Consider the following 25,452-nt stretch of genomic DNA (forward strand, 5'->3'; position numbering starts at 1 on the left):
AGATGATGTTGAAATCTGTATGTGGTAGTTCAGAGGGGTACTTCTTCCAAGGATTTGCCAGAGTGCCTTCTGAAGAGGGGGAGGCGGGCGGCAGGCTGCTCCTCGCTGCTGGAGGCGTCACCGCTCCCTCGCTACCCCACGCTCGCTGTTGTTGGGCTCGCCCCGAGCCCCGAAAGCGGATCGGCCTCGTGCCGAAGGGGGCTGCGGGGCCCGAGCCGCTGCTGCCTCTGCCCCCGCCCGGGACGGCTCCTCCCGCCGTCTCTCCCGCCTCAGGGCCGGGACTCCCCTCCGCTGCCCTGTCACCCTCGTTCTGCCGGGGCCGGGCTGTCGTGGCAATGTGAGGAGCTTTCCTCAGAGCGGCCCGGGCCCGGCCCGGGCCCAGTTCCAACGCCCCCCCCCGGAGGACCGCTGTGCCTGGCGGGGCGCGGCGGCGCTGTGAGCTCTGTGCCGGCGCTCTGGGCTGACGCGGGGCCATCGCTGCAGTTGCTTCGTAGCTTCCGCTTTCCGCTGCCCTTGTTGCTGGCGGGAGGTGACGGGACCAGGAACCGCGATGTGGCGTTACCTGCAGGTGAGGCCGCCGGGCCGGGCCGGGCCGAGGAGAGCAGGCAGCCGCCGGCCCTGTGTCAGCCCGCCGCGGGGCTGCCGCTCGCGGCGCGGCGCGGGCAGCGGGGCCGGCTGGGCAGGGGCTGGCGCACCCCTTCGGGGCCGTGGGCACCCGCCTCCCTCCGCGGCTGCGGCTCCCGCTGTCCGGAGCCTTTCGCCCGAGGCCGGGTGCCGCCGAGGGAGCCGCTGCTGCGGCGGGCTGGGGTGGAAAAGCGTTACAGTTCAGGTCCCGCTCCGCCTAGTGCCGGGTGTCAGGCAGTAGAAGGGCCGGGGGCAGAGCTGATGGGTCCAGGATGCGCTTAGTCCGTCTCTGAAGGAGAGACGTTTTCTGTCGTGTTTGTTTGTAGTGAGGGACGTGTGTTGTTCCGCTGCTCGCAACCGCCATCGTCTGGGTGTTTGCCCTGTGGCTGCGGTTGTAGCAGTGGTGATTTTGCGGGGGAGGACCAGTGTTAGCCGTGTTGCTTGGAGGAGGCTGCTGGACACTTAGAGATGCTGCTGGCTCTGAACTGCCGGGCGCGGCGTCTCAGCCAAGGCAGACCTTGCGCCATCGGAAGAATCAGAGGTCGTTGGTTTTCGTGGCCTGACTTGTACTAACCATCACCTGTATAATCCGGGTATGGAAACGAAACCTATTTTAGGACACAGGAAGGTGTCTTTAAACCCGCTGCGTACATGTGTGTGGGGTGCCTCCTTCAGCTCCTGTGCTGGTGGCTAGCAAGCGAACTGCAGATGTGACAGAAGAACCTTATCTGCACAATCATGCTTGTTATAGTCAGACATGGCAAATGGGGCCTAAAAGTGAGATCTAAGGGGCAGATGTTGAGATTTCTCTCCAAAGGGAAATTACGAGGGCTATACTACGGATCCATAAATCTGTTGTAAGTCGTTTTCTTTTTAGGTAACCAGTCCTTTATGTAGTCTATTGAAAGGCTGACCAAACTGAAAACCAGTGGGTTTTGGGGAAGTTTTGTTTGTGTTTCTTAAAAGACGTTCCATTCTTTCCACCACTTCCTACTTTAAAAAAAACTATTTCTGCCCGGTGTGGGTAAGGCTGAAAAATGTCACATTTTTAAAACACTGTTTATCTTCTATTTCAGGGTGTTCGCCAAATTTCCCGGAGGACCATAAGCACTGCTTCACGCAGGCAGTTGGAAAATAAAGTTCCTGAGAAGCAGAAGTTTTTTCAGGTATTGAGTGAGCACCAATAGTAGAATAATGTTAGTGGAATATCAAGGTTTTAGTAGATCATAATTAAATAGACTTGTTTCTGAATAACTGGTGAAAGTCCTCTTTACACCTGAGGTGAGCTCAATTGCGTGACTACCGTGTTTGAAATTGGCAGTTATTTTTTACAGAGATTGAAGAGCATTTATACACACATACTTGACTGGCAGACTGACTCTTTTGGGGTTTTTTTTACCCTGTGAAATGATTTAATTCCCAAGTTCCTCATGAGTAGTAGGTACTATACAAAGATAAAGTACTCTGAAATGATGAGATGGGGGAGTATGTCCTAGGAACAAATAGAGAAGATCATCAAGTGAGAGGATGGAAGTACAGTGAAAAGTTAAACGTGCTGTCTTAACAGCTGTATCCATAGCTCATGGATGATCCTAGTATTTTTTAATGAGGATGTGGTCATCTTTTATTTCCCAGTTATGAAAATGGTAAAGGCCTTAAGGAATATTACTGAGTCTTTAAATCTGAGTTCTGAATTACCCTCATCCTGATTGATAAGGCCACTTAGTAAGAACTAGTGGTTCTTCAAATGCCAAAGCAGTGGATACTCAGGAGCATGTATTCCTAACTGTGAGCCATAATCTGGACCAGTAGCTTCATACTGGGATAAGAGTAGGCAGGCTTCAGGGAAGAAGTGTGTTAGAAGCCCCAGTTTAATAGTTTTTGTGTCTCGTTGCTTCATTTTCCCCTGAAAGAGGAAGCTAGTCACTACCCAAGGAATACAGTGTTCATTGCCAGCCAAGGGGAAGTGGGATGTTGTTGAGGTCAGAGGTTGTTTCTGCTGGTGGAGATCTCTAGGTGTATCTCTGCCTCCTCCCGTCCCTTTCTCGTGGGGCAGCAAGTGAAGCTGGGCTGGGTTGCAGGTCACCAGCACTGGAGGCTGCCTTGAATTCCAGAGCAATTGCTGATGAGGGTAAAGTTCACATGGAGCTGGAGTTTAGGAGTTTTACTTCAGGTGGAGCAAAGCAATTTCCTGTATGACGCCAGATGACAGCAGAGGCTGCTCCCCTTGTCTCTCCCTGTAGCAGGGACTGATTATGTTGGAGATGGATGGGATGTTTCTAGGGGAAACAATCCCATCCTGTGCAGCCAAGGGAGCTGGAGATGGATGGGATGTTTCTAGGGGTGACAGTACCATCCTGTGCAGCCAAGGGGGCCAGCGACTGCTCTCAGAAGCATTCAGATATCTGCCAGGAGCTGCTTTAGAAATGAATACATACAAATGTTTACATCACTTGCTCACCTTCCCTGGTGAGTGATCATCTCATGGCAGAGTGAAAGCCTGAAAGACAAAGCATAATCTAAGTAAGGTTAAGTGTCTTTTGGGAGTTGGGAAGATAATTTGGGGAAGTAGATCTTGTTCTGAGTAACTCTAGTTGTAGTAATACAATATTGCAAGAACAATATTCTAATAGTATCTTTTTGTTGCTTGCTTCCATTAGGAGGATAATGGCATTCCAGTGTATCTTAAAGGTGGTCTAATGGATTCTCTGCTCTATAAAGTCACCATGGGTCTTACAGTTTTTGGTAAGTCTAGTACTAAAATATTTAAGTTTTGGTGCAATTTCCAAAGTGCTAAAATTAAAATAACTTTTCTTTGGTACAATCTCCAACATGACTGGTGTTTGCTTTGTAAATCAGTTACACAGTTCCTTCAGCCTGTTCTTTAGGACATGCAAAATGCATGGAGAGAGAGGGGAAAAAAAACCCAAACCATTTGGACATAGTATATATTTATTTATGCTTCCTCAAGTTGAGCTTTTCAGATGTCCTTTTTTTTTTTCCCCCTGACTAATAGTACTATGGGCAGAATACTGCTGAATTTATATAAGATGTTAAACTAGAACCACTTAGAAAGCTTATTCTGAAAAGGAGTAAAATGTAATTATAATGCAGACCAGTTTTCTCACTAGACTGATGGTTTTTAGTGCAAGGGGATATTTGATGCGCTGAGTTTTCACATGTTGTGAAAACTATCAGAGTATATCCAAGCAATAGCAGAATATATCCAAGCTTGGTGATACTTTATGTATTCAATATTCATGTTGCTTCTGATATAGTTTTGTAATAGCTTCTAACTTAAATATATTGATCTAATGGATTTACAGTTCAGTCACTTAAAGAATGAGTGACTTCATGAGTGTCTGTGTAGGTTACACAGATATTCTTCTCCTTTTTTTTTTTGTCCTGTTTCTTTGATCTTATGCAGTCTGTGGAGAGGTATGAAGGATTTTTTTTTTCCCTAAAATAAGATTTGCCAAAACAGTTGTTGAGATATGACTATGGAAATGTATCTGAATTGCAGCTGCTTATTAGCTATATTTCTTCTGAATCAAACTGGGAAAGGAAGGCTGACTCGAAAGGATTCTGTTCATCATTCTGAAACTATCTTTTCTTTCTCATAATTCAGGAACTGCCTATGTTGTGTATCAGCTGGGTGTCGCTTCAATGCCCAAGAAGCAGAAATGATTCCAAGTTCAAGATGCCTCAGTGACTAGCATCTCTTCGTCCAATTCCATGTGATGGCAGCTTATACTTACTAGAAACAGATGGCTTAATGCCTGGAATCATAATTTAATTGTAACATGTTAACTGCAGTCAATAAAGCAGTTCTACATTAGAGTGCTTTTTGTTTTCAGCAGAAGTACATTGAGTTGATCAGTATGCAGATCTTTGAATTGGGAGCCTCATTTCTTTGTGTGTGGTTTTTATATAAGTACTTCAAAGGTGAGTTAACCTGAATCCCTATGAGAAAGTAATATCTTTATTATAGGAATTTCCTCTTGCTTTAGTGGAGCAAATTAACTTTACAATAAATGATGAAGATTAGATTAAACCTAGGTGGAAATGAATGTTGAAGACTTGATGATTGTGCTGTGTCTTTACTGTCAGCTGCTGGAAGTTGACTGTAATACATCTGGAAAGGAAGGAATCTGATTCCTGATCACCATCAAAGGGTGACAGTTTTCACTATGAAGAGGTGATAACAGCATCCTCTGCAGCTTCAGGGGCTTAGAAGCAATATCAGTTGAAATCAGCACCTTCCTCTAATAGGGTTTTTTTAGTTGGCTTTTTTCTGCTACACCTTAACAGAATATCATGTTTCCTGAAAAAAATGAAGATTTCTAAGCATGTGGATATGATTAGCAAGTGATATGTATCTTGCTGGGCATGAAATCAATGTAGCTATGTTAATCACAATGAAAACCTGGTAATCTTCCAACATTGTCTCGTGTTTCAGGTGGCTAAAGCCAGCTTGTTAGGGCAAATAAAGCAATCAGTTCTTTAGCATAAAAGAGGAAAAAAAAAATTATTAGAGGATCTCAATGTGTTCTAGAGCAAACAGTAAATTAGAAGAGGGGCACATTAAGTGTTAATATGAGCTGTACTAGTGCAGTGCTAGAATTTCTCTGCTGATTGGAAAGGTTTACAGTGACTGTTAATTGGACAGATACTTTGGCACTTGTCTGTCAGTTTGGTGTAGGCTGGACTCCATTAAGCCAGAAATACTGAAGGTACTGAAGGCAGTGCTTATAAAAGCTTCAAATTCTTATTAATATTTTTTGTCAGATTTTAATGCACTTTTGGAAGAATTTCTCTAGCATGCTCTGTAACTTTGAGAGTACAGGCTGGATCGATGGGCTGAGGCCAGTTCTGGGAGGTTTAACAAAGCCAAGGGCTGGGTCCTGCGCTTGGGCCACAACAACCCCATGCAGTGCTACAGGCTTGGGGATGTATGGCTGGAAAGCTGCCCAGAGGAAAAGGACCTGGGGATGTTAATCGACAGGCAGCTGAACATGAGCCAGCAGTGTGCCCAGTTGGCCAAGAAGGCCAGTGACATCCTGGCCTGTATCAGAAATAGTGTGACCAGCAGGACCAAAGAAGTGACTTTTTTTTTCCCTATATAATCATAGAATGGTAGGGGTTGGAAGGGACCTTTAGAGATCCAACCCTATACTTGTTGCTGGTGAGGCCACACCTTCAATACTGTGGTTGGTCCTGGGCCTCTCACTACAAGAAGGACATTGAGGTGCTGGAGCATGTCCAGACATGGGCAACAAAGCTGGTGAAGGATCTGGAGTACAAGTCTGATGAGGAGCTGCCGAGGGAGCTGGGGATGTTTAGCCTAGAGAAGAGGAGGCTGAGAGGAGACATGATCACTCTCTAAAACTACCTGAAAGGGAGTTGTAGTGAGGTGGATATTAGTCTCATCAGTAATAAAGGATAGGACACAAGGAAATGAGCTCAAATTGTGTCAGGGAAAGTTTAGATTGGACATTAAAAAGAACTTTTTCACTGAGAGGGTTGTTAAGCATTAGAATGGGCTGCCCAGGGTGGTGGTGGAGTCACCATCTCTAGAGATATTTAAAAGATGTGTAGATGAGGTGCTGAGAGACATGGTTCAGTGGTGTCGGTGTTAGATTAGTTGTTGGACTTGATGAGGTTTCTTCTGGCTGAAATGATAAAGTGATTCTGCCAGTAGGCTAAATGCTTAGGGAGGCTGCTGTCTCTCTCTGCAAGTTGTACTCTTCCATTGTTTGAGAACAGAACTGTCCTGTGTCTGTAGGACAGGAGCAGATCTTGTTCATAAGTACATACCAGATTAAGGGGATTAGGTTTCAAACAACTGGAGCATAATTTAGGTTGGGAGGGATCTCTGAAGGTCAGTTGGTCCAGTCTGCTTAGAGCAGTGCTACTTCAGAGCTACACTGGGTTGCTCAGGGCCTTGAACTGGGGAAGTATCTCCAAGGATGGAGATTCGACAGCCTCTGTGCAACCTGCTCCAGGGCTTCACTGTCCTTTCTCTGAAAAGCGTCTTTCCTTTTCTGGGATACAGGAGTACAGATGTTTAAGGGATGGGTGTTAGTATTCATGTAGCACAGCTCTGGAGGAAGCCACAATTGCACTTGATTACTTCCACCTAGACAATGATGAATTGTGCAAACTTAAAGGAGAATGCAGATATATTTCAATGTTGTATGGTGAGACCTCTCACAGAAAAGGAGACAAAAGCTGTAGGCATGGTAGAGTTTTAGGCTGCTGCTGCTGCTCCTTCATGTTAGGGTGTTGGTAACTGCTGCTTCTAAAGGTCACTAACACCATGGTTGCTGGGATAGCTGTCAGCTCTGCTCCTGTGTCATCGGTACTGGGTCACTGCAAGCTTTCTGACAGCAGTTTGAGCAATGTGCCTTAAGCTGGGTTATGTGACCTAGCAATAACATGGCTGAGGAGCACTCACCTGCTGTGTTGTACCAGCAGACCTGTGTGACAGCTCTCAGTGCAACAAACGGCTGATAAAGCTAGTGGTTTGATCACGATCCTTTTGGAAGTTGTCTTCCACTGGCCAAGGTGGTGTTTATCAGCTTGCTATGCCACTTACAAATGCAACTGGAGATCCATCATCTTGATGGGAGAAAAATTTGGTTATGGTTTAGAATTGGGCAGGGATGCCCAGTAATAACTGCTGTCGCATGTTTAGGACCAAGCCTGATAGCCTAAGTAGCTAGTGCTGTCAGTGAAAATGCCTGCTCTCTGAAAACTGCTTGTAGGGAGCATTTTTAAGTTGATGAATACGACAGTCACTCGTAAGCTATTAGCTTGGGTATTGCAATTACTGGGGAAGAAGAGCTCTAGGGACCAGTGGTAGCCTGCGCATTGCTGGTTAGGTTTTATGTTCCTAATGTAAATGCATGCCTTTGCAGCCTTCTTGTCAAGTTGCTACTTGTGGTTTATGATGTTGAAAGCCTGGCTTTGGCTCTAGCATAGAGCTGCTAAAAAAACCCCCAACAAACCATGAAAATAATTCTTTTGTTTTGCTTCTCAAGGAAACAGTGGGTTTTACGAAATGCAAAAATGAGCACAAAAATCTGACTTCCCACTACAGTACTAATTTAAGCCTCCCATGGATTCAGTTTGTTTAGAATTTTTCGTTGTTACCCTGGAGAACCAGAGTACGCTTGCTCAACTTGAGACAAACTGGAAGAGAAGGGCCAGTGTACCTGGAACTGTAGTAGAACCACCTTAAAAAAGGACAGAGGGAAATAACCTGTGAGGGTAGTCTCTCTGCATAAGGTGGGTTTGGCCAACTCAAAGAGTAAGAACTGCCTGGATGGATGTCTCAGAAGTAGATTTGGAAGTGGGGTCCAGTTTACTTTGAGATGAATATTGGTTCCTACAAGGATAGGAAACCTTGTAGCACCGTGAAGCACAATTTACAGCCCAGCCCATGAAGAATCGGTCTGCTCTCTCCTAAGGCTTCTGTAGCTGCCAGGTGGTGTAGGGTGTTAGTAAGTGTCCATTTCTATGTAGAGCTGAAGCAGAATGTGCAGCCATTCTTGGTCTTGAACGGCACCTGAGAGCCTCCTGCCTTGAGAGAGGTGGCAGCTTGTGAGCAGTGCTGCAGGCAGTGGCCCTGGTGGGAGGGCATGTGGGCTGCATGCAAACCAGAACAGAAGTCTTCATGCAACAAAGTGATCAGAGGTTTGGATTGAACATTAGGAAGAACTTTTCCACCAAGTGGGTTATGAAGCATTGGAAAGGGCTGCCCAGGGAGGTGGTGGTGGAGTCACCCTCCCTGGAGATATTTAAAAGACACGTATATGAGGTGCTGAGGGATATGGCTTAGTTTAGTGGTGGGCCTGGCAGTGTGAGGTGACTGGTTGGATTTGATGATCTTAAAGATTTTTTTTCCAACCAAAATGATTCTATGATGATTCTGTGATGAATTAGGTGTTGATACCTCCTAGACTGTCCTTCTCTGGGAAAAGGCAAGAAGAGAGCTGATTGATTGATTGATTGATTAATTGAATCATAGAATGTTAGAAGTTGGAAGGGACCTCTAGAGATCATCCAGTCCAACCCCCCTGCAGAAGCAGGTCCATCTAAATCAGGTCACACAGGAATTGGTCTAGGCAGGTTTTGAAGACCTCCAGAGAAGGAGACTCCACACCTTCCCTGGGCAGCCTGTGCCACCCTCAACCTCAACAGTGAAAGAGTTTTTCCTTATGTTGAAATGGAACTTTTTGTGTTCCAGCTTCTATGCATCTTCTCTAGGGCTAAAATGAATAGAAAGTGTTTGGAAGTATCTGAAGATTTTACCTTCAATCTCTCTATAGTTATTTTGTGAGTAGAAGAAAATAAAATAGGCAACATCTATTACTTCTTGGTAATGTGAAAAAATGATAAATTAAAAAAGTAAAATAGTAACATAAAGTCATGGACTGCTAACAGTTAACACACACAAACTATGGGATTTTCTTGTCTGATTCTATTACTGTGGTGTTTCATTACCATCCTTAAATTAAATATTTAAGTATTATACTAATGTACAATATTGCAGCCTTACTGCAGTCCTGCTTTTGGTTTGTGTTTGGGCAATACACATGGAATCTTTCCCCAAAAAACATGTTGTGTGAACTTGTCACCCCAAAAATATGGGGGTTGTTTTCTGCTAGACATGAAATGAATGCTCCATCTCTTCCACTTCCCTTGCCACCCCATTTTTCATCACTTAAGCTTTTTAACTTATATGGTTTTAAGGTTAACAGAAGAAGCTTAGTAGTGTGCCAGCAGAAATGAAAAGTTCATGCTGCTGTAAGAGAAATGACTATTCAAATAATCAGACAAATGAAACAGGCAAAAGTTAAATTCTCAATATCACACTTTTAGGTTACACAATCCTCTCTGAGACTCCAGATGTACAGCCTATGTTTTATTTTCTCTATTGGGAAGGTAACTCAGAACTATCTACTCTTAGAACTATGTCCTGGGCTACATTTTTGTGGCTGCTGAATATATGTATAGATCCAACTAGCCTGAGACACACAAAATTTTCCCCAGTGAAAGTCTGAGGACTAATAAGACAACATTCCACAGCATTAACTTCCTGAAAGACCATGAAAAAAGTTCAGAAACTCTCACAAGCAAAAAGAAAACACCAGACAGCTCTCAAAGTGTATGATCTTTCCTGTACTTTTTCCTGACTACAGAGTGAAAATACCACTTTTCTGATGCTGCTCACCTTGGTTATCACTGCTCTGGACTGTGACAAAGCATGACAAGTTTTTTTTGTCATCTTTGATATTAAGCTGTCCTTCCTCACTCTCCCATTCTTTCCCAATTCTCTTACAAAAGAGCTGGAGGTTGACCTTCACAGCTGCTAGAATGAATCAGACTTTTCAAAGACAAAATTAATCTGATCAACCTGACTTGACCCTAAATGAAGTATTTAGGGGATGAGTAAGTAAAAATCAATGTATCTTTTCATGTGTGTGCTTGTGTGATTATTTTTTTAAAGAAGTTCCTTTGAATAATGACACCACCTTCTCTAGTCTAATTTGCCTGAGCCTTTCTGCTTATTTTTTCAGTACTCAGTCAATTCTGCTGTAAAAACAATGGTTTGTCCCGAAACACAATCTGAGGAGAATCTCTTAGCTGTACTGTACTTGTTCTGAATGGGAGTATTCAAGCCTTCAGACTTGAGGGGCAGCACATACAGTCTGTGATATATGCCTTGGTCTTGTCTCAATATTTCTTGAGAGTTGCTCTTACTATTCACATGTTTTATATTAGACTAACAGATCACAAGCTGTCCTGAAATGCATGTAAAGCTAAAGCACACTCGTGTCTATTTCTCAAAAAGATAAGTCCTGGCAAAGAAAATGGTAATTGGCTGAGCTTCCTGTTTATAAGTGTTATGACAAGCCAAATTCACTTGGGAATACCAGTATCTGTGTACAGTTCACTCAGCTCACAAAATATTCACTCCCATTTCATACAGTCTGCTGTGTCTTAGAAAAACTGCCAAAGAAGGATTTTTTCCTTTGCTAATATATTTCTTTAAGTTCCCAATCCACCAATCTCAGCTTTCTGAGATGAAAGGATTTTTCTTCTCCTCTATCTGGTTTATGCAAGCCTGTAATTATCTTTCCTCTCCATCCCCATTTTATTGTTTTACTATTACGTTACCAGCCTTGGTTTTCCATTGGTGAAACTGTCTCTTGCCTTGTGGGACCTTTGCTGGCTGCAGAAAAAGCAAGATGCTGTCTGGTGGGCATGGAAATAAATTGGAAAGGAGTGATCAGGTAAGATTTGGTAATGTGTAAGAGTTGGTAAAATGTAAGCTTTACATATACCAGAACATGGAAGGATCTACAATAGGAAAGGCCACAGGAGGCTTGGAAGGTTAGAGTTACTTAAATTAAAGCTTTCTAAAGTGAATTGTTACAAACTTAAGTATGAAATGAACAAGGTCACAGTATTGCTTTAAAAGCATATTACAGCATAGCTGCTCTCTTTCTTCTATGAGCAACATGCATTTGACTGCTAAGAAAATAAGAGAGGAGTACAGTATCCTATGATATGTCAGTATAATAAAAGTGTGTCCTTACTATTAGGGGTGTATGGAGGGATGATTCTCTTCTTGAGGATGCCTTTGAAATTCACCTAGAGATGCAGTTCCCTGTGATTTCACCAGGTTCAACAGCAGAATGTTTTTCTTGAAAAGAACAGTCAGGTGTTCAATTGAGATACTTTATATGTGCTAACCCAAAAGCGCTCCAGCTGACACATGGATCCAGAAACAACTCAAGCTGTCTCTTAATTTCTTTGTGTTAAAACTTTTGTAGAGGACCTCTGAGGGCCAAAGAGACATATGTTCTTTTGTCCATTTTAAACAATATTGGAAACAACAGCAAAAAAATACTTGCAGATGACCATGTTTTGTTTTCCACAGGAGCTTCTGCAGAAAATGGGGCTGTGTAGGACCTGAAGTATGTGAAAATGTTCTTACTCCCAAACTAAGATTCATCTAAGAGTTTCTACACAGTCTCCTGGTGTCATCCTCATCAATGTGACCATAATATTATGCATAGACATTCAGTGATGCTTTTTGGCATAGAAGAGAGAGGGAGATTTGGTGCTGCAGAGCTTGTCTCACCTCTTGAGACAGTTTGTTCCAAATAACTGTGAGCAGATTCTGTTTCTGCAGGGGTACAAGGAGGATCTTGTGATTCCATCAGGACCTTTAAGCTACAAATGTTTTCCTCAACTAATCGAGTTATATGTTTCATCTCAACATGAGCACTTAACTCTGGATGACTAATGCCCTGGAACCTGAAGTTTATAATGGAAAAGCTGACACACACATGCAATCTTATCTATCATAACACTATGCAAAAGGGAATGATATAATTAAAACATATTAATGATTTCTATCGCTCAGTGGGAAGTTACAAGTCCCAAAGGAGCCAGGCCAACTTTGTTATCAAGGTTTATTCAGTCATCCCTGAGAAGCAGTAGGGCACATTTTGCTAAATATAGTGCAGTGTGCTAATACGTGCCATGTGTGGATCATTGCACTGGGGCCACTCAGCTGGAGCACAGTGCACTGGGAGGTTAGTACACCTTTGCCCTTTGGCTGAGATTTTAAACAATCAATACTTGGACTTCTAAATCCATACTCAGACATTTACATAAATAGCCTGATTTCTTAGAAGAGCAATACTAAGAATTGATCTTCTGTTAAAATTGTAAAATAGGAAAAAGTCTTGCAGCAGCAGCAGCAACGAGGAAGGATTCTATTTTTTCTGGAAATAGTTCTCAGATGTATGGCCAGATTTCTGGTAAAAGAAGAGGTTACCTCAGCTTAATTAATTACAGGGTGTAAATGCAGTTTCTGAAAGGAAGTCACAAGAGAGTGGAGCAGGACAGACATCAACTGTATGTCTAGGCAGTAAATGCTGCCTATCATGTATTTTATAGAATTGGGCAGGAACCTTTACCTCTCTGTTTAGGTCTGAGATGCAAAAGCAGATACGTAGAGACTGGACATCACTATCATCTAAATGACTTTTGATCAACATCAAGCTTGTCTGCTGGTCCTCAGTATACAGGTATATACCTGAGCAGACTACAAAGCTTGGCACCAGCAGAGGACTTGTCTGGCAAAAAATACCAGAGATGAAAAGTAAAGAGCTCAATCCAGTGCCTGAACCTGGGTGTCTATCACCGTCTCAGGCTATATTTAAGGCATCTGCTTGGAGTTGGCAACTACAACAGAGGCCTGCAGGAGACTCATACACATGTGTTATAGCAGCTGGGGGCCTAGCAGGATGCCTGCAGCACCCAAAATGTCACTGGGGACTCTCCTCTGCCTCCTAAGTGGTCTAATCCATTTTGAGGTGTCCCAGCCTCTGTAGGTCCTGTTGCTGTAGCTGTCAGCTCTGGAAGTGGTCTCAGATGCTGCAGGGTACTCAAATGGCTCTAGTGTCCAGTGTGAAACCAGCCAAGCCCCATGGACAACAGGTGGCCAAAACCCTCAGGCATCTCTGAGCTCATTAACTAGATCTTCATCAGCCATTGCAGAACTTTAGATGCTGAGCTCACATGCAGGCACCTAAATGTATCTTAACCCAGAGACAAATGCCACCTGAAGTGACCATGAAGGACAGGGCAATGTTGTAAAGCTGCTGATTATGTAGTTTTATTGGAAAATAAGGTCCCAACAGCTTCTCCTATCATAAAGAATGGGATCTCGCAGCTGCTGCTGTTCATCCTGGGGAGAAAGATCATGATTCAGTAAAGCCCAATGTTGTGCCTCAAGCAGCACATCACCTAAATATGTTTCAAAGAGCACTGGGCAGAGGGTAAAGGAGAATCAGATCAGATTTACCATCTAAACATTTACACTCTAGAAAATATAATAATAAAGAATGGGAAGAACCTGAGTAGTGCTTCAGAGCTTAATTTTTGCTTAAAAACTATTTGTTTAAAAATCCTAAGCAGATTAATTTTTTTAATACTTAAAGAAAAAAAAAAAACAAATAAGAGACACTGTAGCTGGTAGCAAACACATTCCTCCAGGGGAGATACATTATACAGAAATCAGGACAATGCCAAAATCAACACATGTTCAATAAACAGAGGTGGCTAAAAACTAACCGAGTAGTGAGGCCAACTGGAGAGCATCCAAGAGAGTGGAGGAAAGGGCATGTGAGAGGAGGCATTTTAATAGCTTCCTGTGAAGTTTCTCTGCAGGCTGTGGAGGTGTTGATACACCAGAGAGAGACTGAACCCCAACAGGTGAAAAAGGCTGTCAGCAAGGAGTGAGTAGGAGCATTCAAAGTAACCTTTAAAAGTAGAAGCAAAACCCAATAGTTTTCGGTTTACACAACAGAGTGCTTCTGATACTGAAGCACAGGGCAACATCTATTTATAATCCAAATAAATCTTGTGTCCTGGTATTTGGAATGGTCAGCATCCAACATATTGGGAAGCAGCAGCCACAATCGGCTGCACCAAGAAATGCCGATTTAAATCTGTTTTGCTCTGTGTATTTTCCCCTTTAGTCACTCACCAGTTATGACTTGTGCAAAACAAATACATTTCTTTTTTTAAAGTTAGCTCACGTGGAGTTCATAGATGTCCTGACAGATGATACCTATACAGTCTTTTTAATGCCTGAGTGCTAAGCTCTTGCCTAACTCTTATATCCACAAAACCTCAAAATGTCCATCAAAACCTGTGAAAGGTGACCTACCATTCTATGATTCTATGCAGGTAAGAGTCTCACAAGTCTCATGGAAGTATATATAACCTGGGATATCCAGTTCCTTTGGCCTGGCTTGTTCCCTGGCTATATGCTGGCCCAAGTTTTGCCTCTTGAGCTCTTTCTTTTGGAGAGGAAAGCAATGGTAGTGAATGTCACAACCTGCTAGTCTGGGTATCAAGGCACTGAGACTGGGAAGGTGTGGGGAGCAGGGATGTTGTTGGCTGTGGAGTCCATCTCCCCTAAAATTTAGAAATGGTAAAAAAATTGCATGACTGTCAAGTACAGACATACTGTAACAGCGAAAGGATTTTTAGCAGGACTGATGGGATCTGTGCCTCTGTCAGTTACACACAGGAAGGAATCACAAAACGTCCCAGTCCTGCTTCTTTGCTCTCAAGCTGAAGGTTGTCAGAGTTTTCATACAAAAGTAGACTTATGGACTTATCTGAAGATACATGCTTCTCTGGTGTAGGTTTGATTTTTTTTCCTTAAGTAATTTTTCCTTTCACCTCAGAGTAGACTTTATCACTCCAAATTATTTCTGACTGCTGTGCTCATAGTCCAACCAACTATGGACATGTGACTCACCTAAAACAAGTCACAATCTATTGTCAGCCACTAGGAAACAGCTCCCCAAAGTACGATGTTAGTACTAAGTATGCTATGGAGGACTTATCTTTGAAGTCTTTGAATAACTTTAAACAATGGGGGATGAACTAAATGGCCTATCAGGATCTTTTCCAGCCTCATTTGTTAGGTTCTGTGCATTCATATCAGATTTACTTGTTAAGAGTGCTTCAGCTTTTGAACGCCTGTCCTGCTGAACCAACAGGAAGTTTGGGGCTGACATTTACATCCTCTAACCTTCTTGGAAAGATACATATTGGGAGAACACAGCAGCAGTTTGAGAGCTTCCACTGACCTGCTCTTCAGTCAGGGGACTTGCAGCATCTCTCCATGCTCAATGCCTTTTGTGCCTGTGGGGAAAAGAAGGACAGCATCAGTGGTTGGCCTAATGATAAGGTATTTGATCTTAAAATTCCCCCACTATCATTAATTATTCCACAGTCTGCAGCAATGGCCTCAGGTCATTCCTTATTGAACTTTTGATACCTTTAATGCCTTGGCCATTCAATTGCAAGCTTATCTTCTCTGTAAGCTTGCCTACCACCTACATACAACTTGCTGTCACAGTACATGTTGATATTTTTTTATTTAGAAGTACTAAGAATTAGCAAAATGTTCCTCTTCAGAGCTTGATACTGCACAATTTCAGACTTTGTTGCTGCTCAGGGTTGTGTGCTTCTTTGTAGGGAGTAATGACATTGAAATAGTTGAATAGTTACCAGATGTAAGGGAACCCATGGCTATTAACCTTTCACCAGATGTTGATTCCGATCAGGTGTTCGGAGAACACTGATTATAATGTTCTGCTAGTAGCAGCAAGTGATTTTTAAAAGTGTTCTGACTTTTTAAAGTGATATATTTCCTCAGTGGATCATCGTTCTCGTTCACCGGGGATGCCACAGCCATGTGGTGAAGAGGAATGCTTACACCTGCATCTGTGGCTAGTCCTTGTGGCTAGTCCATTGCTATGATATGTTAAGACAGACCGTGATACCCGACAAACATGCCTTGGTGAATTCATTTTCTTGACCTCTTTCATTAAGCAAGATTTGTACTGACTTCATGGGGAAGTGCTTCCTGAATAGATGAGGATTCTGTTGTGAAACAACAAACCAGAATATTTGAAAAGAAAAGCAACGTAATTTAGGAATGTTGTAATATAAAGCAGCTTTGTGCTGTATATATATGGAAGGGACCACAAGGCTGTTGCATCTGACTTTTTCCAATTTTAGTATTAAAGATCTGGTACTTAAAAAAAAATATCACTGCCTACCAATTAACTGGCTTTTGTAAGGCTCCCAAATTGCATTAAAAGGCCATTTCCCTTCTATTTATATCTCTGCATTTGAGTGATTTATTTACTTTTCCAGTCCTACTTATTTGGAGCCACAATAATTTCTTACTTTCAGAGATTGGGAAAAAATCAGTCAAGGAAATTAAAGAAATAAATAGTTGCTAAGGAAAACACACCTGGTGAGGTAGATAATTATTTCATGGCTGTAACAATCTCCAGGGATGCTGGTTCCATAGTTGTTCCACTAAACAAGTAGATTTCAGATAAAACCAGTCCTCTCTAAACACTGCTAATATAAAAAGCCGTTCCTCATTATAAGAGGTCAGACCAGCACTGCTCTCTGAATACCAGCTCTGAAATGAAATTGTCCAAATAAATAAACACCAGACTGAGTTCTTCTCATGCCACTGACTGGAAACCTTTCAGCGAAGGCAGGGCTTGAGGAAGCTTTCTGTCTTTCTGGAAGTATTCTGTCTTTCTGCGTTTAATGGATGCAGAGATAATATTCTGCAGTATTAGCAAAGCACTTCCCACGTAGATGTAGGTAAGTCACTGGTAACAGTACAATTTTGCCCATATTAACAATACTTAATGCTGAATCTACCTATTACTTAATGTTCAAAACACTGATGTTTTTTGTTTGTATTCTTCCCCTGTCCAAAACATATGCTCAGATACATATGGATAAGGCATTTGCTATATTTGTATGTAAGGCAGATGCAACTGCCAGGAAGCCACAGAGGCCACATCTAGGGTGATATCCACATGGAAGTGATATTCAAGGTTTGCAGTACTGAAATGCAGAATGTCCTTTTTTGTTCTGCCCTGGCAATGCAGCCTGAGGAAATAAACAGAAAAAGGTGCCAGAAACAGAAAGTAGCTTGAATTACTCTAGACTCAAAACCGGTTCAAAATGTCTAAGAAATTCCTGGTTGCCTGCAATATCACATATCTACAACATAAATGGACAAAATTATTAAAAGCATGAAGGTGAATGATCAAATCTTGACTTCTGTATTTAAATTTCCCACTGCTTCAATTTATTCAGCTTAGAAAGCAAAGAAAATCACAGAGCTGGAGTGCATGGTCCTAATGTGTTTAACACTTGTCTAAGAAACAAGCAGACAAGGGAGTGTTAGTAAATGTTTATGCATTTCAGAAATGCCTTCTGCATCACATATTATGTGCTCAGACTATAAGTGTACATAGCAACAGAGCTGATTAAAAACAACCCCTTTATGATGTATGGAAGCACGCATTCTAAAATGCAATTTGTTGGTATATTTCACACGTGAGAGACGGTTAGGTGGTTAGGATGGGTAGGACAAAGAGTTAAAGAACAAAATCCTCCTGCCCTTGGAGTCAATGAATTATTTGCCCTTGCCAGCTCTGAGTCTTATTTCAGGTCAAGAAATTAAGGAAAGCCGGTCAACTGAGAGGAATAGGAGGCAGTTCCCTTAGCAGCACCTGGGGCTATGAGGAGAGGCTGAGAGATTCTTATACCCCTGAAAGACCCATTGGTTTCAAAGTCTCTTCTCACCAAGATTATTTTAATGATTTTAACATAAAATCTCAATTATCCCACGAGGAAAAAAAAATCCACAGTGCATTGTAAAAAGTTACAGTTGCAGTGCACAAGTAATAAAACCAACTAATTTGCATTCATTCCCTTCCTTTGGAAGGATATTTCGTCCCTGACATTCATTCCACTGAAACTATTGTTCAGAGCACATTGATACCAGTGTTCTTGGTGTGTTCCTTCAGGAAATTGAATTTAGTTTAAAAAGTAGTATTTCTTAGAAATACTGCTTTCTGCATACCAGATCTGGATAGGAAGAAATTAAATCCCTCCATTTTGCCAAAATGCCAAATTAGAAAATCCAACTCAGCAGCTGGGCAAAGGGGTTAATAGGTCAAGAGTATTGGAAAGTTTATCAGCAGAGGAGATGTTGCTTTTGGGAAACACATTTTATCAATACCAGACAGCCGAAGCTGTGGCGTGTACCTAAGAGTCGCTGACTCACTTCCAAAGTGTCTGGAAATGCCAGCGCACGTCTTCTGGTTATCACTTTCTTGTCGGTGTCGGGGTTTTCCTGCAGATACCTGGTTTATTAAATGAAGACAACCTCTTTCAGCTCAGGAGAGAGAAGTCCTTCCGTTGACCTGCTCAAGATCTCCCAATCCTGCGGGAAAGCGCCCAGCGGTAAATACCATCCGCCGGTAAATATTAATCTCCATTATCAGACACTTTCCCCGCGGGCTAGAACTCGTTCTGATCGCTCTGTGGTTCGCGTCCGGGCACAAAGCTGACAAGGGGCCAAAGGGCCCCCCTGAAGGCTCCACCGACCTCTCCGAGCCGGGGGTCCTCAGCCCCGTACCGGGGGTTCGCCTTCCCTCAGCTTTCCTTCCCGCTCCCGTTTCCCGTCTCTCCCCTCCTTGTCGGCGGCTGCTTTCCGCGGCGGCCCCGCCGCACCCGTGGCCGGCGGAAGGGTTGCTGGGCCGCTCCTGAGCGCCGCCGCCGGGGGGCGCCCCCGCACCGCAAATGGCCCCGGAGCAGCGCGGGGCGGCCGGGGCGCGCGGGCGACGCGGGAGGGGGCGCGAGGCGGGATGCTGAGGCGACGTCGGCGGGGGGGCGAGGCGGAGTGCGGGGCTGATGCGGGCCGGGGAGCGAGGCGGGGTGCGGGGCCGATGCGGGCCGGGGAGCGAGGCGGGGTGCGGGGCCGATGCGGGCCGGGGAGCGATGCGGGGGCGGGGGTGCGAGCGCGAGGCGGCCCCCTCACACCTCGCCCGTCTCTTCCCGGCGTCCCGAGTTTGCGGACCCGCTCCGCGGGGACGGTGATATCCCACGTTTTAGCCCAAAGGGGTCCGGGAGGAGCTTCCTCCGAGAGCGTTATCGGCAGTGCCGTTCCCCATGGTACGGGAGCGCAGCCCGGTGCGGCGCGGAGCCCCTTGAAGCACTGCCTGGCCTCGGCTGGGCGACTCGCCCTCCCTGGGCAGGGAAGGGCCGTTGCGTGCCGCCTTGTCACCCTCTGTCCCGGCGCGCTGCAGAGGCCGGGACGCGCCGGGTGCCACGGGCACGCTCCCGGGGGCAAGCGATGCGTTGGGAAGGTGCAGTTTCTCTGGCAGGCACACGATTTCAGGCAGGGGCCATGGGCGCGGGGCTGCCCGCAGGGTGTGAGGGTGGGGGCCGCACCCACCCCGCTGCAGGCGGCAGCCGGCACTTGCGGCGCTTTGTACTGAGGAAAAACACCTATGTGCGAAGGGGAAGGCTTAATGTATGTTGGCTGCACGGGGTGGCGGGCAGACACACCTGAATTCTGTTCTCCTTGCCCCCAGGGCTCCTGGCTGCGGCACCAGGGCTGTCCCGGGCTCAGCCCCGGCCGCGGGAGGGCGAGCGGGCTCTGAGCGAGGCGGCGGGAGGGGGCCGCACGGGAACTGCACTGAACCCCCCGCGCGGGGACACCCTCCGCGCCGCCGTCCCTCGAAGCCGTGCCCAGGAACTCAGTTTTTCCACTACCCTCCCGTGTTCCCCCCGGTCTGGGAAGCCGAGGGGAGGGAGGGGGCGGCGGGCCGGGCCCCTGCCCCCGGGCGCGCTGCCGCGGCGGCCGCCCGCCTCATGCCGCAGGAATGCGCGGAGGTATGCGCCAGTTTCCAGAAGTGGATCCCCTTCCTTGCTGGAGCAGAGCAGCGCATATATCACCCGGTGGCAGCAGTCCACCTTCCCTGCAGTTTCGTAACCGCTTACGAGGGTAAATTGAGAGTTGGGAACAGCCCTCTATTAAGTAGCAGATTGAGAAGAGGCTCTTCCCACTTGGAGAAGGCAAGTCTTCCCAGACGGACCCCTCGCATCGGGAGCTACAGTAATCGAGGCGCCTCCTCTGCGCTCAGCTATTGCCGCTGCTTCTGCTCCTCCTTCGCCGCCGCTGTTACTTGCTGCTCCTTCCACAAGGTGCCCCCGGAGCTTCATCCTTTCTCCTCCTCCCTTTATCCAGGTCCGACGGCTGCTGCTGCTGCAGGTACCGCCGGAGGAGCTGCGTCGTCACCGACCCCGGCACCCTGCAGCCGCCCCTGAAGGTCTGTGCCCGCGCAGGAGCGGGGAATCCCCACGACACCCGTGGCCTGTCCGCACGCACCGCGCGCGCAGCCCCTTCCGACGCGCTTTGGGCTGAGATCAGCAGCGCTGGGCTGAGATCAGCAGCGCTGGGCTGCAGGCTGTCCGAGGAACAGACCGTGTGCGTGTCTCTGTGGCCCTGAGTATGCGGGTCCTCGTGCGTGCGTGCGTGCGGGGCACGCCGGACCCGGCTGGCAGGCGGGAACCCGTAGGGGCGGCGGAGAGCCTCGGGGCAGAGTGCTCCGAGGCGCTGCGCGCTGCCAGCCCCCGGCGGAGCGCGGCGGGCGCTGCGGCGGGGCGGGCCCGTGGGGCCGGCGGCGGCTTCCCGGGCGCGGGGGTTCCCTATGGCCGGAGGCTCCCGGCGCGGTGCCGGTGCTGCCCGGCGCGCCCTCGGGCGGGCTGCGGCTTTTGGCAAGGGCTCTCGCTTCGCTCCGGAGCTTCTGCAGCTGCCAGTGATGCTTTCTCCTCTTTCCAGGTTTTTTATTCCTTTGATAGGTGGTGAGGGATTTCCCCCTTCCTTTTTTTTCCCCCCCTTTATTTTGTTGTTTAGTTAGTTAGTTAGTTTGGTTTTTTTTTTCTTGGAAGTAGTTAATGTCATGCATTACGTGGTTTGGAAATGCTCTGGCTAAGTTTTTGTGGGTTGAATTAGTATGAGAGTGGACAGATACTGTTGAAAGCACGTTTCCTTTAAAGTGATCTCTAAAGATCAATGAGAAAACGTTTGGTCCTTCCACAAAGTCTGCTTGTGCCCCTGCTGAGGCAGAGAGGACCTTTTCCTCCAGCACCTCCAGGCTTTCACATGGCTAAGCTGGCGAGAAGGATACAAACTGTTTCTAGGTGGTCAAATTAATGCTTTGGCTAAGACATTTTATTTAATCAAAGAATAATGTGTATCAGGAATGGCAGACCTGCAGTGGTAATGAACTTTTGCCTTTGTGCGATGATTAATTTCTGTTGCTCTTCAAAAAGATCAAAAGATGGCACTCCAAGCCCACACAAGATTTCTGTGACAAAAGTCCATTTACTTGAAGTTTAGACGATCCTTAAACCTGCTGCAGAAGGCACTAGATGTGCTCAGGGACAGCGGTTTTCCACACAGAGCAGAGACACGGTTTTGGAGCTTTCAGGATGATTTAATGCTAACCTTGGTCTTTCATGTGTTAGCATCAGGCAGTCGTGGTTAATATTGCTTTTTTGCTTACCCACTGGAGGTACCATTGGACTGAAACCATTGCTTAGATTTTCTTTGAGCTCTTGGTATTTTTATGTGCAATAAAGGCATTTGGCTAAGGCAACTGTACACAGCTGCCCGGCAGAAGCCTGTTAAGTTCAGTGGCAGTAGCTGGGATATTCCTGGATCTCCATAGCGTCTACTGACTAAATGTGACTTGCTGGTTAGTTCTCTAGGTGGCAGAAGAAGGCTATTTCTCCCTTCAGATGTTTTTGTAGGATAATGGTTTATGTATTTTTCTTTTGTTTTGCTCTTGGCACCTTCCAGATAATATCTGTTGCCTGATTGCTTTTGGAATTCTCTTTCCTCCTAATTGTGATATGTGATGCGTTTATGACTTTATTCAAACAAATTACGCCTCCTCTGCTTCCTGAGATAGAAACCCCCAAACTTTGGAAACACTTACATGCATGTGTGATGAGGACTATTCATTTTAGCCTTTCCCTAGACAAGGAAATATTTTGGAAGTTTTTCTGGAGTACTTGATGGTAATTGGATGTTACCTAGAGCATATAGTTCTGAAAGTAAATCTGCTTGCAATTAGGAACCATTAACTTGGTTATTAGACAACCTGCAGTGATTGTGAGACTCTTTGTCTCTTTGTAGTGTATTTTGAATTTCTTTTCTCTCAGGATGTGTAAATGAATTATCAGATGTTGAAACATCATGGCTAAGCAGACGTGTCAGTTTTCAACTGTGTGTTTCACACACTTCTGTGTAATCTATTTCAGACCTTCAAGAAATGAAGAATAGCACATTTGTAGGCAGAACCCCCTCAAAAAAAAAGTTTTATTGCAGTTTCCAAACTGCCTTGAGACCACTAAAACATAGCTAACTAAGTGCTTCAACAGTTATGAAAAAGGAGCTGAGAAAAATCCCCAGCTGAAAGAGACATTTAGTTGATCCAAGGCAGGAATGACCTCTGAATTAGCTATCATCACACTCAGCGATGAAGTCATGGAGCTCCCTCTTGGCTCCTGCCCATGCGGAGGCACGGATCTTCACCACACTTCCCTGATCAAATTAACCCCAACTAGGTTAAAGGCACTTGTACTTACTGTGATTGGAAAGGATTCGGCAACAAAAGGCATATTATTGTGAGAGGAGACTCTCCAGTTAGTCATGCAGATCTGTCATCGTCTTGGATGGCTTTCAAGTCTAGACGTTTCAACCTGGTCCCATGGGTGGGGGCTGGGGATAAGGGAACAAAGTGAAGTCTACGGTTTGTCTTTTTTGTGTTTCATGAATACACCCACGCAATCCTCTAATCCACGCGTATCATTTCCTTCTTTCTCTCCCCCCCCCCATCCCCATCACTGCAGATTCATTCATGTTGTTGTGATCTGAAAGGGCAGAAATGAAGACAGCGCTGTGCTCGGCAGTCGCTGCTCTGTGTGCAGCCGCCCTCCTCTCCTCCATCGAGGCTGAAGGTAACCCTCCCCTCCCTGTCCCCTTGCCCCCAGTGCCCCTCTGACCAGCAAACCTCCCAACCAACCTTGAGCTACCGGCTCTCTCCCTCTCCATTTTTGAGTGTAACTACTTCGCCTTCTCTTTCTCTCCTTCAGAGAAATGCCTCTCCTTCCTTGCCCAGCTCCTTCTGTGCTCTGTTTCTCCTGGCTAGTCAGCCGGACCATAGCTCCCTCTCTCTGTCTCTCTGGTGTGCTGTCCACACCGCCTCACAGCCAGGACGTGGGCTGGCTGGCACGGCTGGCCGGGCGCAGTGCCCCGAGGAGCCTGCTGCCACCCCTGCCACAGTGGGCAGCCGGACACGGCCCCTGCTGACCGAACGAGAATGGCTATGCTCTGGGCTCTAGAGTCTTGTTTAATTGTGTTGAGAGAGGAAATGAAAAATTCACCACCCAACAACATGCAGCTTTGAAATAAAATGCTCCAACAGTCTGTCTCTTTGCGCCTGTGTGTTTTGTCCGCCTGGGACCCCTCACCTCTACCCCACTGGCCTGCTGGCACATTGGCCTCCCCTGCTCAGCGGGGCAACCCCCGGCTGAGCCATGGGGTGGCCAGACCCTCCCTTGGAGATCCTTCAGCCTCTGGTGGGTTTGACCTGGGGGACAGCCCCTAGGAGATGCTGCTGTCACCATGACATATGTCTTAGGCACTGCTGAAGGGTAGCTGGGCCCGGGCCAGGCCTTGATGTGGTGGCTGGGGCTCCAAGGCTCTGGCATGCATGCAGTGCTGTCATCTCCAAGAGACCTTTCTTCTTCCCCTCCTCCTCCTTGCAGGGCCCAGTCTGTCTGGAGGTTGAGGTTCCTGTTAGCTCATGGCTGTATCTTGCCTCCAACTGCAGGAGCAAAGACCTGGAGAGACTTATCGTGGCCACCACACTCGCCATAGTGTCTTGAAATGGCCTGGCCCTGACCCATTTGCTTCCTAGGCAGATTAACCGCATGTGTGGGGCCAACCTCCTCTGTTGCCCTATGTGTGATTTTGGTTGTAGTAATGATATTTCTACCAGTCGTGTCTGCCAGCAGAAATAGAGATGCTGTGCGTCCTACGCTGAAATGACTTGATCTGAACCTAACCACTGGCTGTGAACTCTCCCTGACTTACTGGAAAAAAACCAGAAGCCAGCATCTGATATTTTTTTTTTCGCTTCCTTCTCTTTCTGTATTGAAGTAAAACAAATTCTCTGACCATGGCGTGCCACAAGTGCCTGTGTTTGGACGTGGTCACCTTGGCTGATGGCCTCTGTGGCATTTACTTCCCCAGCAGTGGTACTTGCTTGAGGCACACAGATGTAAAACTGCACCGACTTTCTGGAAAAAAGATGACATTTCTGCAGTAGTAAAACATCTGGTCACCCTAGGAGAGAATCAGCCTTCAGCCTCCCTCTTGCGCGGCGTTGTTGTTGGCTGGGGAACCAAAAAAGGTCATTTGAAGTCATTTCAGAGTTGCATTTGAAATGCAGGACCATCATGCCAGAGAAAGCATACAGTTTTGATGGAGGAAGGGAGTGGATGTGTTTGTGCGTTCTTCTCCATCTTAGGAGGGAGTTCAGTTAGAGCTGCAGTAATGTTGCTGCTGTCCTGTGCCACTGATTACATGTATGGAGTATGTTATTTCAAAATGTAAGTGAAGGTGTTTTATTTAGCTAAACCAGTCCTAGCTTGAGTAATGAAAACTACACAAATGTATTTGGAGAAGCACAGAGTTATTTTATAGCAGTGAAACCAGATGTGTTGCTGAACTGTCCAGCTTGTTTAGATCTCACATTGAGGGATGCGCTGTTGTTAAGCAGAAAAGAGGACAAAGCCTGATCTTGTGAGTTGTAGAGTGCTCCTGGACAAGACTTACTTCACTTTGCATTCAGAAATGTGTATGAAATAACATACCCAGCTCACAGTGATCAGGTTTCTATGAGAAGCTTCTATTTCTATTCTAGTTTTGAAGTAAGAGCAGAAGAATATCTTGAGTAGGAAGTGCAGTGAGAAATAGTGGTGCTGAAAATGGAAGTTCAAAGCTAGGAGTACCTTAAATAGGAGCTGCTTTCATAGAGCTTTCTGCATTGGGTTTTTGCTTGCACTATACTTATCATCCTTCTACGCTTTTCAATTTTATGCTTCAATTTTGTGCTTCAGTTTTGCATCAAGTTGTATATTGTACTGTAGCTCTTACTTACTTTAGTTTTGGTATCATTACAACTTAAATCCTGTCTGCTGAACTGACTTTCTCCTGTGGATATTTGTTCTGTAGTCTGTTTTCCCTACTTTCAGGTCACATTGTGGCAAAGCTTTTGTCCCACCAGTCAGTCTCCTTTCTCTTTCTCTCTCTTTTTGTTC

General features: G+C 45.7%; 2 protein-coding genes across 2 annotated transcripts in view; both read left to right on the plus strand.

Moving 5' to 3' along the window:
- Window positions 1–470: 470 nt before the first annotated feature.
- Window positions 471–4,464, plus strand: LOC104556554 (cytochrome c oxidase subunit 7A2, mitochondrial). Its single transcript, XM_061989481.1, has 4 exons — window positions 471–568; window positions 1,701–1,790; window positions 3,285–3,369; window positions 4,253–4,464. The coding sequence occupies exons 1-4, from the start codon at window positions 551–553 to the stop codon at window positions 4,309–4,311; spliced, it is 252 nt and encodes an 83-aa protein (XP_061845465.1). The 5' UTR covers window positions 471–550; the 3' UTR covers window positions 4,312–4,464.
- Window positions 4,465–22,983: 18,519 nt separating this feature from the next.
- COL12A1 (collagen type XII alpha 1 chain) overlaps window positions 22,984–25,452 on the plus strand; it is a 99,944-nt gene continuing 97,475 nt past the window's right edge. The window contains 1 exon segment of the mRNA XM_061989484.1: window positions 22,984–23,085. Within this exon segment, the coding sequence (XP_061845468.1) occupies window positions 23,013–23,085 (73 nt within the window). The 5' untranslated portion in view covers window positions 22,984–23,012.

Source organism: Colius striatus, chromosome 2 (genome assembly GCF_028858725.1).
Source record: "Colius striatus isolate bColStr4 chromosome 2, bColStr4.1.hap1, whole genome shotgun sequence".
In the NCBI taxonomy this organism is placed as follows: Eukaryota; Metazoa; Chordata; class Aves; order Coliiformes; family Coliidae; genus Colius; species Colius striatus.